Here is a 14,086-nt window from a genome sequence, read left to right on the forward strand (position 1 = left end):
TCGTATTGGAAGTCCGAGACAGAAAGGGACCACTCCGGGCAGCAACAGGACAAATTTTAAGAAATATAAACTCTAGCAGGACTAGCTTTCGTTATTATCCTATGGATGTCACTACTATTAACATTTGGCAAACTACAGCACGAAGACCAGATTATTCTGGAGGAGCGAGATAAGAGACAATGGAAGAAGTATGAAAAGTAGGAAGTATAAGGGAGAGAAATGGGCCCCACCCCGCCCATTTCCGTGAGGTCCAGCCTCTCCTGAAGGGAGCTACGACCCCTCCGAGGCCCCATAGGGGACCGTGTTTTTTTGTTGTTTTTGTATAAGGGAGAGAAATGGGCCCCACCCCGCCCATTTCCGTGAGGTCCAGCCTCTCCTGAAGGGAGCTACGACCCCTCCGAGGCCCCATAGGGGACCGTGTTTTTTTTTTTATTGAGGAAAGCCCCCAAGTCCTGTGGCTGTCGGCCGCAGGACTAGGGGGGAAAACCTCAGGAAGAAAAAAAAGTCGAGCCGAGCGACAAGGAAAACGCAAAAGGGGTAAGTTAAACGCGAAAGATCTACCCCTAGTCAAAGATTCGCCGCAACGAAAGACCACGGGCGTAGCACCCGACGGCGCCCTTTTCGACATTTTACAATTTTAATTCAATTTTTATCTTTTCCCTATATTTTGTCAGATTTTAATTTAGCCTCAATTTTATATTTTGAATAAATTTCGAAAGTAAATCAAGATCCAATAACAGTAACTTCCAGTCCAGGTGGCGCATCGATACCAGAATACACACGTTTTAGAGTGCCATCAGATATTTAGTCGACATCCGATTAAACTAAGAGCTTAGATATGAAACTGGAAAATCATTTGACCGTATTTCAAAGTTTTAATAAATTGTTGAACTTGATATATCGCTTTGCCTATATAGAATAGCTATGCCACTAATTTTCCAGCTAACGCGTCTGTCGAACTTTTTTCACTCTTGTAACACCTGACACAAGTTAACAATTCAATGTACTTCAATATTTTTCGTTGACGTCACCGAAATGAAACGCAAACATAATGAATACTGTTGTTGTACAAGCTAACTTTACATTTAATTATATATTCTGATCAAACATTCTTCCCTCGCTTAATTGTGTTGTAATAAGAGTTAATTTACCAATCTCAAAGTTTCATCAAACACAGAGTAATAATTAGATGCCTATTGGCGACGTTATAATTTCTTATTCAGGGATGTCATAACTATAAAATATCTAAAGTACATGCACTGTGACACGGCTGTCATAAAGATAGGTCCAACTACGCATATCAGGATTATGCAATGGGACACGATGAGTTATGGGTCGTTTCCGGGTGACGTCGTATGGATTTTTTTTTAAAGAAATTTTATTTGTTTCTCTCATAAAAATATTTTGTATTGATTTGAAGGAAGTTCGAAAGGAATCTTGAAAATTTCAATATCTACAGGGCTCGAAGGGACTATCTACGGTACTGTTAATACTAGCAGACTATACAACGCGCACCGCAATACCTATTGCTCAAGTACGTCGTAAAAACATTGGGTCTTCGCTATACGGGAGTTCTTTAGGTTGCGTTAGCAACGTAAAACTGTACGATGTGAAATACGAGGCCAGTGAAATTCTTGTCCGACCTGACTATAACCTTTAAACAGCTATCGATGAAAAGGGAACTACGTCAGTTGGTATAAAAACGACGCACGAGCGTCAAAGTGAGATCAGCGAATCCGGAAAACTGTTAAAACGCGCGAGGACAAGGTCTGTTTCAATTTTCAAGACTTCATAGCACTAAAGTCGTCACACTACATAACCATTGTATCCCTGACAAGAAAATTGTAAACAGTTTTGATATATAACCATAACTAGTCCTTGCTGGAATATAATCTGAATTTACATGTACGCGAGTAACTGTGACTGACATAAGATAAATTTGATTTCAAACGGATTCAGAGAATATTAACACTGCTCGTAATGGTCGAATGGTATCAAAATGTTAAACGACGTGATTAGACAATGTCACTGTCGGCTTCGTGCTCATGCAACAAAAGGAGATATATGGAGGCTATTATTTATTAGAGTATGGAGCGTATTACAGTATTATTGTAACTCTGAGTATTGACTGCGGGCGACTTACTGTTTCAGCTGCTTTCACTGGAAGTTTCATCACCTGCAAATTTATGTGTCTGAAAGATATTGAAGGAAGGAACAAAAACTGTCCTTGGCGTCACAGACTGTTCCCCATAAAACTGACAGTCGATTCATCTAGTCACATCAAAATGCTTTGTCAATTTTTTATTCAATCAGAAAAAGTGAGTAGCATTGTTGCCTAATTTTCTATCTACCTACTCGATTAATTTAGTTCTTTCGTCCGTATAAAACATTCGAAGCAGCCCGAGTGTATTTTCAACCAACGGGTATGATCTGGAGAGATAATACTTATATAATGAAAATAACTATAGTGATAAATAGTGACCTAGGCTGGTGTAAGGATCAATGATTATCATAGGAAAATAAACAACTTGACATTTCTGTACTCCAACTCCCTTTTATTCGCAGAACATACAAAATTGATACCCGAACTCGCACAAGTACGTTTCTCTATAGGCCTCGATAAAGGATTTTATATCTTCGTTCCGTTTCATAGCAAACGTCCAATAAAACCCTGGCTGCAATGTTTATTTCCAAAAAGAGATCGCCGATGTTCAAAGATGGAAAAGAGGGGCACTTCTTTCGGCGAAAGTTTTTATCTTTCAGAAGTAAGGGATGCTGTTACTTCCTGTGAGAGGAAGAGTGAGTGTCAACGGTCTGATAAAAAGAAAAAAGTTCTTTTTGTCTTCCCGGCAGAGATTTATTATTTTCATTTTTTCTGCTTTTCTATTTTTATACTATTTTTAGTGAAGATACAACGAACTGAACAGACTATGAATGATATTTGTAATTAACTGTAGGTATTCCTTGACAACGAATTTTCATGTGTATATAAATTTAATGGATCAATCATGCTTCCCTTTAATTAAAAATTGTGAATCTGAATCATATTTCGTAAAAGGACAATCATACGAGAAGCTTTGAAAGTATCTATAGAACAGAAGAGACCGAAAACAAAAGGGCTGCAAAGTGATGGCTATGTTACACTTGAAGCAATTTATGACTGTTACAATATATGTCTGCAGAACGTTCACAGAGGAATGTCTAGAATTTCAGAACGTCAATGGATATTCAGGCGCTATCAATGGGATAAAGAGTACTTTGTGACACGAAAGACAATGCAACGTTACGGAACAAAGTTTTCCGAAAATAAATTAAAATATTATTAGGGCGATACGTACGTTTTATTCTAAACACGATCGTCTCTGTAAATGCTATTTTAGATTGTCCATTTTGAAAAGTATGCGTTGTTTGCATTAAAAAAATTTTTAATTTATCCTTGAACGTGAAAATTATTGATTTATCATTAGGCACCGTCAAAAATATGTTATCTAGTGTTCAAAAAGTGAAATTTTGCAAAACTGGTATAATCCGTTGACTTCCTTTTTTTTTTAAATATTCTTCAAAATGGATATAAAGGTTTTGTCGTCCTTTTTCGGAAAAAAATAACCATGCATACACACGACTGCGTAATCGCACTTTTTAAGCAAAGATAATCTATAAGGCACCGTGGGGAGTTGATGACGATCTTGTCTAGAATTCCACGTGTCGCGTAACTTTCCTCTTTACACTCCGGAAGCATACTGAGAAGTAACAATAATTTATAAAGTACTAACGCCAACCATTAGCACGTGTAATTACGCAATTATTAAGCGAAACAGGGCAACCTTAGGAGGCACTACTCGATTACTACTATCAACAGTAGCTACAGGGCAATTTCAACATGTCTTAAGCTATACGTCAGTGTTATTCCCACGAAAGTCATTAAATTACGCGTACGATTTCAGTAGAAAGACTGTTAATCGATAACAATTACAATTAAGAGTATCACCGTTTACTTGAATTTGTCAAAACTTCCAAAAGTACATCAGGGACATGAATAAAGGTTCGATAATTTATTTAAGAAAAAAAAAGAGACCTAAGCAAATCAAAAAATTATTATCAGTAAGGTGATGACATTCTGCATACAGTTTGTTGAGAAGCTACACAAATGTCAGGAGAGTTTGTAAAAGGTAGGAGCGACGTCAGATGAGAAGGAGAAGACGCAGACGAGTGCTCATGATAAGGGCCAATGATCGTGTCGCTATGCTGACCATGTGTCAAGTATTTGGATGATCGTTTAACTGCGCGCATAACGAATCGTTGTTCCTGAAAGATCTCAATGTCCTCCAAGGTAGGCAACCGTTCGGGGCACCAGTCGGCGGAGCGATCCCGTTCGACGTGCAGCCTTAGTCGAGAAGGATTCTGAAATAGCGTAATGTCCTCTACCGTGGGATCGGGGTAAGGATCTCTTGTGTCCTCCTTAGAAAAGACTGTGGCTAGCTCACCGGTTTTCGAGGCTCGAGGCCGACCGTACTCCCGAGCTCCTTGGTCGATTGGCTCGCTGATCGGATCATCGACGGAGGGCTCTTTCAAGTCCGTATCCAGCAGCGCACTTTCACTGGAGAGCTCACTGTCTAGAGCAGCCGACTCTCTGGAAAGCACATGCAAAGAGACGTTATTTCCTGTACGGCCGCCCTCGCCCAACCGGTACGCAGGATGTCTCCACGATCCGACACGAGCTCGAGATTTGCTCTCGTCGGCCAAATTTGCGAGCGCCTCCTGCAATTCGGCGTCGAGGATCGCCCGGGCGCTGCCAGTGCTCCCTAGATCGTCCGAGACCGTTTCCGTTTCCGGGGGCGAGGCATCCGCTTTCCTCGTTTGTCTCGACTGCTTCGACTGTGACCTCCTGTGAAACTTTGGGGACAGCGAATCTTCGCGGCGCCTGAAGGATACCACTAGGGGTCGGCGGTACTCGCGTAGACTGGCAACCTCGCTCTCCATGAAACGACCACTGCCGCCAGCGCCATCCGCCATGATGCTGCAGCCGCTTGTACTGTTGTGGGATAATCTGCCGGACAGGACAGAGTAGCACCTACCTACTCCGCCGGTACCGGCTGTTGTTCTTCTACGCCGTCGGCCGCGTCTTCCACGTCCACAGTATCCTGACAGAGTTTCCTGAAAGTAATTAAATATTTTAGTTCTCAGATACGATCGCGTGTAGCCTGCGGAAGTGTGTTGTGCAATCGTCAATGTAAAAATGTTGTATCCGACATTGGTATGTCTCTCAAATATTCCAACTCCTTTAATTTTAATTAACCTATTAATGATATTGTTCGAAGAATCGCGATGCAGTACGAAGTCAATTCGTACAGTCGATTATCTTGGTACGATAAGTTTTGAAAATTCAGAAAAATAAATAGCTATCGAATATATTATGTTATAACCTGAAACCTGAAGGCAACAAAAATTCGATTCTCTTACTACAATAAATACAATAAACCTACGGAAATTCCTCTTGGTTAAACACGTCCTATCAAATTCGCGTTGGTTTCAATTAATTTTAACGAGATTGTTGACTTATAATCTCCCCTCTATAAATCCAGAGTACCCATTAATTTACTTAACTGCTATTCTATAACGTTTACGCGTGACGTCCTCGTCAGTGTCAGTGTGACAAGAACCCTTAAGAACTTCTAAACGATTTACCTTGAAGGCCTCGCGAAACTTGTTGGACATTATATGATAGAGCAGCGGGTTGATAGTCGTCGATAGATAATAGAGAACTCCGGAGACGTATGTCAGCACTGTAAATACGGCGACCATATGGGGTGCACTGTGAGTGCCGTAAATTGCCAGAAGACGCTGAGCGTGAAACGGTGCCCAACATATGAAGAACGCCACCACTACGGCCACTAAAAGTCAAAAAGATTTATTCGATTGGAAGTATTTGAGAATTATTGGCAACTACAAATTTTCATCAAACTCATTGTTCCTTTGTATATTTAGAAATATTCAACAGTGTTATGTAATCCGTGGATTAGACGCCATTAATTACTGTATGGCATTATCAATTACTAACGGGTAAATGCTCAAGTCAGGAGCAAACTCATTTAGCTCAAGCTTAATGCAGACTATGGAGCACGAAATTCCTCCCTCCCTGATTGAGAATACGTTTCGTACAAAGGACTCCCTAACGTTAGTGTATACTGAACATTGCTTATTACACAAATATGTTTAGCAACATTTTAAACAAATAATTAATTTTTAAATCAATCTTTTGGTCAATCCTGTTACTCATTTTATGATTAATAATCAATATGAGCTCGAAACTCCCTGACTTCTATACCATAAATCATAAAATATCGATCACGTGTATTACTCAAGTTCATACCAACGTGGCAGAACGTTGTATTAGTGAAGCCTTGTGGATACGTGTAATACGCCATCAGTTTAGTTTCATCATGTGATTGGCAATTATCTCCTGTTAAATATCTGGTGATTCTATATGGTATCATTCGAACATGAAATTGAGGGTTCCTTATAGATATATCGACCTTTGACCTTCTATTAGACAAGAACCTTTTCTTAATTTTCTTTTTCTGCTGACTTTCTCAAATACAATTAATCATACACGACTTGCAGAAAAAAAAGAACGTATGACAGCTATTTCTGAAAAATTATTACAAGCCATTTGGGTTTAACGTGCGAATTGTATCTAAAGTGGAATAAAAAATTTCTTCCCATTCGTGTTAATACCAAAAGCAGAGTACTCCTATGGGAATGAAAAAAGAATTCATCTTTTTTTTTTCTTTGATGGACCTCTCACTTGTATGAGATAGTACGAGTATGGCTTGGGTGTGATAAATTCAATGTTATAATACCTTTTTATAATTTCATGGTGTCAAAAGAAATTGGTCGTTATACAGAGACATTTGTTATGCTAGGAAAGATAAATGATAAAATTAAGGTGGGTTCTCAGCGAGCGACAATATGCTTATTTGCCGTACGACACTTTTAATGAGACAAATAATTAAATTTGTTAAAAAAAAAGTGTATTTTTCATTTCTCGAAATTAGACGGCCCTATAAGCCAAATGAATCAAAATTTTGATTTCAATATTATTAAAAAAATACACGCGTGTAATATATATTCTTTGGAGACTTGGACTAGATTGTGCTCGAAGTGGGAGGGACGTGAGAAACGATTGAATAAAAGTTCAAAATTTTCCCAAGTCAGCGTCTTCACAGACTTTTTCAATCGAAAAGGTAAATTCATTTTGTCCACGTCAGACGGCGAAAAGAAAGTTTCCTCATATATTTCAGAATTAAAATTGGAAATATGTACATAGGTTATTGGAACTACAGATACCAACTGCAATTGGTATTACCATAGAAATGAAATAAATGCGCTAACGCCAGTTGGCACGTTTATTTTTTTCGTAACCCTACGCAGATTTTATTCCGTAACACGTCCCCTAGGCAAAATACGTGGCAGTAAGCTAAATAAGATATACGCCTATACAGGAGACTGGAATAGTATACGTTGTATATACTTTTTCAAAAAAATCATTAAACGCCAAAAAAAAACAAGCTCGAATCTCCATAAAACCCTAAAATAAGAATTGTCAAAAATAATAATTACGTGCACCGGCCTTCACAAATTCTACAGAAAGAAAAAGATTTTCAAAATATCTTACCGAGCATCTTGACAACGCGTTTGGTAGCGTTGGTCTGAGCGTTCCTGGAGCAATTCTTCCTGCCGTCGTCGCTCTGGGAGCCGTCGACGTTCTGAGCGGAACAGGCATGCGGTGGCACCGTCACAGCGACAACCTCAGTGCCGGATCGTTCCTTCCTCTTGAAGATGCCCCCAGTTTTGAGGGAGACGCTGGTGCTGGCTGTAGCCTCCCCGCCGATCACACTCGAGCGTCTCAGCTGAAGGGCGATGAGGACGTAGAGTACGGTAATGAGGGTCATAGGAGCGACAAAGAAAAGGAAGGTGGATATCTCGAATGCGTGAGGAATAACGACCCGCTTGACGATGCAGACGTAATGATCCTCGTAAGGTATCCGGCCGTCGGCGGAAGTCTCGTAGACAATGCCAAAGGACATTGCTTGGGGTATGGCTAAGCAAAGTGCGACCAGCCAGATGACGATGACAAATTTGAAAGCCCTGGTAAGTTTGGACAATGTGTGGGATAGAAAAGGATGACAGATCGCGACGTATCTCTCGACAGTGAAGGCGGTGATGGTCAGGACCGTAGCGTTGGCTGAAGTCTCCGCGGCGAAGCCCTGAATCACGCAGAAGACCTCGCCGAAGACGTAAGGGAAGTGGGACCAGATGTAGTACATTTCCGGTGGGAGACCGGAAACCAGCAGCAGCAGGTCCGACACGGCCAGGCTGAAGAGATAGTAGTTCGTCGCGGTGTGCATCGACTTGTTGCGGGCTATCACGACGCACGTGCTCACGTTACCGATGACACCGGTGAGGAAGATTATGGCGTATATTATCGTCATCGGTACGACTATGTAGAGAGGATCCCTTCGGGCGCCCCAGGTGCTCCGGTAGGGCGCCGCTGGTAATGGAGTCGCCGTTATGCTCGTCGACGTCGCCGTTACGTTTGTTGTGGTCGTCGACGCGGTGCTCGACGTCAACGAACCGTAGAGAATCGAGGCCTCCTCGGTGTAGAAGGCCGAGGGTACTGTGTGGTGGTACCTCTGCGGCCACCTTCCCTCATCCAGCACGAGAGGCACCATTCCTCCCCTGTCCACCCACCGACCACCCCTCTGTGATCCTCTATTATTCTTCTCCTGGGATCCTCGAATAAGCCGACACTTCGGTCGATTTCATTCGAAAATACCTATTTCGACGTGTCCTGTGCCGTCTTTACCGCCCCCTGTCATCGATTACAATGACTTTTTTTATCTTTGGTTCAATTCGCTTTTTATTTCTTGCGTCTCCTGGGCTGTTCAGGTAACGACTTTTTGGTTATGATTTATTTGTCCGTTTATGTACTTCGAGTCCATCTGAAATATAAATTTTTTTTTTGTATATGCCAACAACGGACTATTTTACGATTTTATTTTTATAAGTTGGTATACGTGGAGTAGTGTAGGATATGCTCTGTTGATTCACGGATTTTTTTTTTTAACGCAAATCCACGCATATTTAATTGTTGATTATTTAGCAGCGTAGTAGTATCAAATTAGTTTCACTGTGTAATGGCGGTCTTGAAAGTAGCCCTAGGGCAGGACTTACCCCTTTGGATTTTCCAGGAGAATTCCGAAATCTTGAAATATAATGTCTAGTGCAGATACTATTAAGTTTGAATATCTCAAGTATTATACCCGTGAGGAAGCGGGGTCCTATTCTGTATCTCTTGCGATGTAATGCTTGGTTCACAACATGCTAACTTTCCAAATTCTAGATTAGAAATATTGGCATTAACCTAACGACTCGTAGTATAGCGAAAGAAAAAAAAAATATTTTAAGCGTATATATTTGTACAACATGGAAAATACTTTTCGAGCAGGTATTAATTAATATAAATGAATGATAAATTTTTTGGGTAATTATTTTTTTTAGTTACTCTCCTTTTTTTTTCTTCGACGCCTTCGTAGCAAAGTAACTGATAGCACGAGTGATTCGGGTAGAGTGACTGTTGGCGAAGCGAGTGATAGCATGTCAAGATAGGGATAGGTGAAAGTAAGATGTGGGAAATGGAATTAAAGGATTTTGTATTGGCAGGCCTGGGATGAAGGGACTTTGGTGCCGTTAACGCGATAGCAGATAATCAATAGACAAAAGAAAATGTAGTGCGATTCGGTAGCAGAGAATTATTAAGACTAGAGATGGAAAATCAACAAAGTTTTATATGGTCAATATTCATTTAATTTTGTAATGCATAATTGCGAAAGTCTTTTTACATTACATAATACATAAAATCGCATCCACTGACGTTTACAGAAATTTTAATTAATTTTGAAAAAACTGTCCAGTTATGTTAATACTGCAAATCCTCTTTGGCACTGGATAAACTCACGTCCCGTTGAAATTCGTGAGCAGCGTATAACATGCATAGTGATATGATTAACTAGGAGATACCAAAACGTGATGGGGAATAAATTATAAGTAATAAAATATTTGACCCTTAATTGTCAGGGTACAAACATTTACTTTGGATATTAACGTCAAATTACACATTTCCAATGTTAGTCAAATTTCTATATAATAACATTTGCTTCGTTCGAGTCATTAAATCAAATTGAAATGATGGAAAAGTTTTTCGACGGCTTGTCAATTTATTAGAAATTAACTTGACTCGTAACCGAGCTAATTTGCCGGGTTAACCCATGAAAAATAATTGGTTCAATTTTCTTGCCACTCACTTGACGTACAGTTTAATATTCACTTTGACAGTAACCCTAATTATCAAACTTCTCTCTGTTTCGGCTACCATAAGTTACAGCTTCTCGCACAATGTTATAGATACATCCATACAGCTACTGGTAATTTGCATGAAATTATTATTTTGACAAATTTTCAATACTAAAATAGTAATAAAGTTGCACTGGCCCTGCGTCTAGCTACTGTTAAATATATAATTTCACTGTATTTAGTAATAAATAATAATTTCTATTGATAACACTAATAAAGAAATTCTTACACTTTTCTATGTTCTGTTATATTATTATTATTTTTTTTTCTTTTTCAATAGCTTGTTTTTCATATCCATTTGGTTCGTGGGACAAATTAACGCCGAAAGAATTACGATCTTTTTCTCCATTCACCGTGCACATAAAATTTTACGAGACAAATTTTTATGGCATCTGATCACTTGGTTATGGTTTATTGATTTTATTGTCTTTATGCGATAGGCACTGTCGTAGTTGGCGAAGATTCGAAAGGCATAGTGACTTTATAAAGTATTCGAATAGCACAGGTCATCGCGTCTTCTTTCTCACAAGCCGAACCTCTCGTCTCCAACTTTGTTTAACGTAACGAATTTCCAAAAGTTTATCAAAGTTCTCGAGCAAAATTGGACGAAAAGAAAATTGCATCTATCAAACCAAATTCCGTCTGCCGATCGTCCTGCTTACGAACCAAAAAAAAAAAACAATTCAAAAATTTCTGTATAACTATATTGAATTTTTTCAAAATTTTAAAATTCGACATCTCGACCTTCCTATACCAAATCCTATCGATTATTGATTTCTATAAATTCTGAAAGAGCATCCACGCTGCGCCATCACCGTACATCAACATTTATACCGATAATCGATATCCGACGCGGGATGTTTTGCTTCGCTTAAGAAATATCCTAGGGCATTTGTATTTTTTGAAAATCGAACAAATATTTTCTTTAAAATATTTCAGCTAAAAATCGATCTTTTAAAAAGACTCCCAACAAAAGCATCTTCTCGCCGCGATACTCCTATCCAAGTCCAATTCGTAAATGGAGCGTAAAGTGTCAACGGGCCATGTCGGTCAATCACGAGAATCATAAATCGCAACAATCGATTCATCTCCTACCATAAATGTAACAATTTATCCATATTCAGGAGCACAAGACCAAACCTTATCACTCTCACCCAAGCTGGATGGCAAAGGACGAAACAATGATTTCATAGCAGAAGGTAGTTTCTGCCCGGTCAAGATACGCCGTTGAGAGGGTCTCTGTAATAATCCAGTAGAAATAACATGACGGGTGTCATCAGTATAATCAAGAGGAATACCAGCTTAGCCGTATACGCGTATGCTGAAATAGTGGAGCGTATACGCATATATATATCCGGTACAGCAAGCAGGTATGTACCTACATACCTAAGTTAGGTACAGTATGCAGTAGGAAATTAAAGATTTTAATCTTAAATTTCATTAACATTATGCACCATACGTCTAAAGCATCGTCAAGACTTTCTCAACGTACTGTACCTACGTGCAAAGGAAATAGGAAAATACAAAGTACTTTTTGTGTAGATTCGACACTGGTCAAGGAATAAATGCTTTTATGTAATTTTACCTATATGCTTTACGTAAGTGTACTATTTAACGGCTATGTATATATATCAAGTATGGAAGTACGTCAAAGGACAGAAAGTGACACCCGCTGTAGGTTTCTGGCTGGATGATGAAAAAAAGTAAGAGACGGGGTTGTTTTATAGACAGGGCTGTATCCTTTGTTCGGTAAAGACGTCGTAGAAGGTTGACTGCCTGCAATTGTTCTAAAATGTCACAGCAGTTTCCCGCTTTACGATTCCAGTTGGCTCGTTGCACTCGAGTAAGACTTTTCATGGTCCAGAGCCTTATGGAAACTAAGGTTTATTAGTTTTTTGAAATTTTCGCCATCTGACTGCGACGGCCAATTTCGTTCTCGAGACGGGATTTAATTGAGCGATTGTCTTTTTGTCTTATGAAACGAATATTTATCTGAATGTCAAGCTCGCAGGGTTGTTTGAATATTGCGATAATTAAAGGGTTCTAGATTCCAATTATTGAGGTTATTTCACATTGGGCTTTTTTTTTTATAATTGGCTTTGAAACAATCTTACGAGACTAGTTTTACTCTTGGATACGAATCGCTTCGGTGTACATTGTTATCGGGTTTATTTACTTTTGTCAACTCGCAATCAATCTTCTTGGCGAACTTTGAGGTTAGGAGTACGAAGTTCTCGAGAGTTTCGGAGAGTTCGTTCTGGACGGAAATATTCGTTTGCTGTTTCTCTACTGTTGCCGTGTCATAAGTATTGCCGACTGATATTTCTTTGACTGGGATTTGATGTTTGGTGAAATTTAGGGGAAAAAAAAAGGGAGGAAGAGTCTTCGTTGCTGCGTCGTCATGAACTGTAATTAGGTGACGTTTGAATTAGGTGACGTTCGATGATTAGTACAAAAGGTGGACGGTGTGAATTGCGTATCGGAGTCACGAAAAGTGCCAGTAAATATCACGTTGCCACGTTCTCTTTATGTCCCTTGTCCCATTGGCCGTGCAGGACATTAAAATCCGTGAGTAGATTCGCAAAATGTGATATGGGACAATTGGAGGGTTAACCGCGTTATTCAGTATCTCTGGCAAAGGGGTGTAGTTTTGAAGATTCATATGAACATGAATTTATTGTATGTTAAACCAAAGCAGAGTTTTAAAGTTCGCAAATCGTTGTTTGTCATAATGAAAATTAGCCAAGCTTTTCTACAACGTCGATTAACGAATTTGTCATTTGTCAATATTTCAGGAGGAATTAATTCGACGAGTTATTCACATAAAACGGTCCCATTAATTTTTATGATTAAAATAAAAGGTTCGAAGGTCACTGTAGATACGCGTTACGAATAAAAAGCCTGTCGCGTTTCATCGTAACAGGTGGGAAAAAATTTAATGCTGTCCGATGTCCTATGCTAAATTTCGGAACGTGATGTAGAGAATTGCGTAATTTTTTTACGAATTCATATTCACCCCTGAGAATTGCAGTTGTCCGAGTATTTTTATTGGTCGTCATAAAAAATTGCGTCAATTATATGAATCTGACAATAAGAAACGTGTTTAGGCTATGACAATTTTTTGGAAATATTAATTTGAAAATTGTTTTTGTCACAATAAATATTATTCTACTAAGTATCGCGTGACGCTACTCGTACGATCTTCGTTCGATGTAATAATTATTCGCAAATGCCAACGTTGAATAATTTACCCTTTACTCCCTGCAAATTGCAAGTCCATTTGGCTCCTTGCCAGGACTAGTCCTTCAGTAACGTAATTGCATTGGTTGAATACACATAGTATACATACGTGAGATTAAAGGTAAAACAGATTTGATATGGGATATGCGAATCGCGTTTCAATTTCAGAATTAAAAATACATTTGTAATGCGAATCGCTGCTGATATTTGCTCTGTAGACGAGAAAATTGATCCGTGCAAATTGAACGAACTTAAAATACTTTACAAACCGTGAAGAAAGACTATGCATTTTTTTTAATTAATTAACGTAAACATTGAATTTGATTTTTGAAATTATATTTTTTAACCATCTATTCTGTATATTTTTTTGACACTTTTTTTTTCTCATATTAATTTTTATTCCACTTTTACCGTTACTATCCGTTCACACATA

The 14,086-nt window shown here is 39.0% G+C and overlaps 1 protein-coding gene and 1 long non-coding RNA gene across 15 annotated transcripts in view; one reads left to right on the top strand and one right to left on the bottom strand.

Annotated features, from left to right (window-relative positions):
• Window positions 1-486: 486 nt before the first annotated feature.
• On the top strand, window positions 487-3,007 carry LOC107270310. The gene is made up of 2 exons (XR_001538301.2): window positions 487-1,767; window positions 2,152-3,007. It is a non-coding gene; the product is annotated as an uncharacterized LOC107270310 (long non-coding RNA).
• LOC107270308 (pyrokinin-1 receptor) overlaps window positions 2,535-14,086 on the bottom strand; it is a 30,556-nt gene continuing 19,004 nt past the window's right edge. For 10 of the 14 annotated variants that reach the window (XR_001538299.2, XR_003060489.1, XR_003060494.1 and 7 more), the window contains 5 exons: window positions 7,676-9,002; window positions 5,686-5,891; window positions 5,076-5,154; window positions 4,485-4,630; window positions 2,535-4,401 (listed from right to left, as the gene is read on the bottom strand). Coding sequence is in view for 2 of the 14 variants with exons in the window: in XM_025087684.1 (XP_024943452.1) it covers window positions 4,614-4,630; window positions 5,076-5,154; window positions 5,686-5,891; window positions 7,676-8,732 (1,359 nt within the window). In the remaining 12 variants the exon portion in view is untranslated. Of the gene's footprint in view, window positions 4,631-5,075; window positions 5,155-5,685; window positions 5,892-7,675; window positions 9,003-9,234; window positions 10,574-14,086 lie in introns of those variants that run through there. The other 4 variants (XR_001538300.2, XR_003060495.1, XM_025087684.1 and 1 more) reach the window with 4 other exon arrangements.

Source organism: Cephus cinctus, unplaced genomic scaffold, assembly GCF_000341935.2.
Source record: "Cephus cinctus unplaced genomic scaffold, Ccin1 Ccin1_scaffold0717, whole genome shotgun sequence".
NCBI classification, from domain to species: domain Eukaryota; kingdom Metazoa; phylum Arthropoda; class Insecta; order Hymenoptera; family Cephidae; genus Cephus; species Cephus cinctus.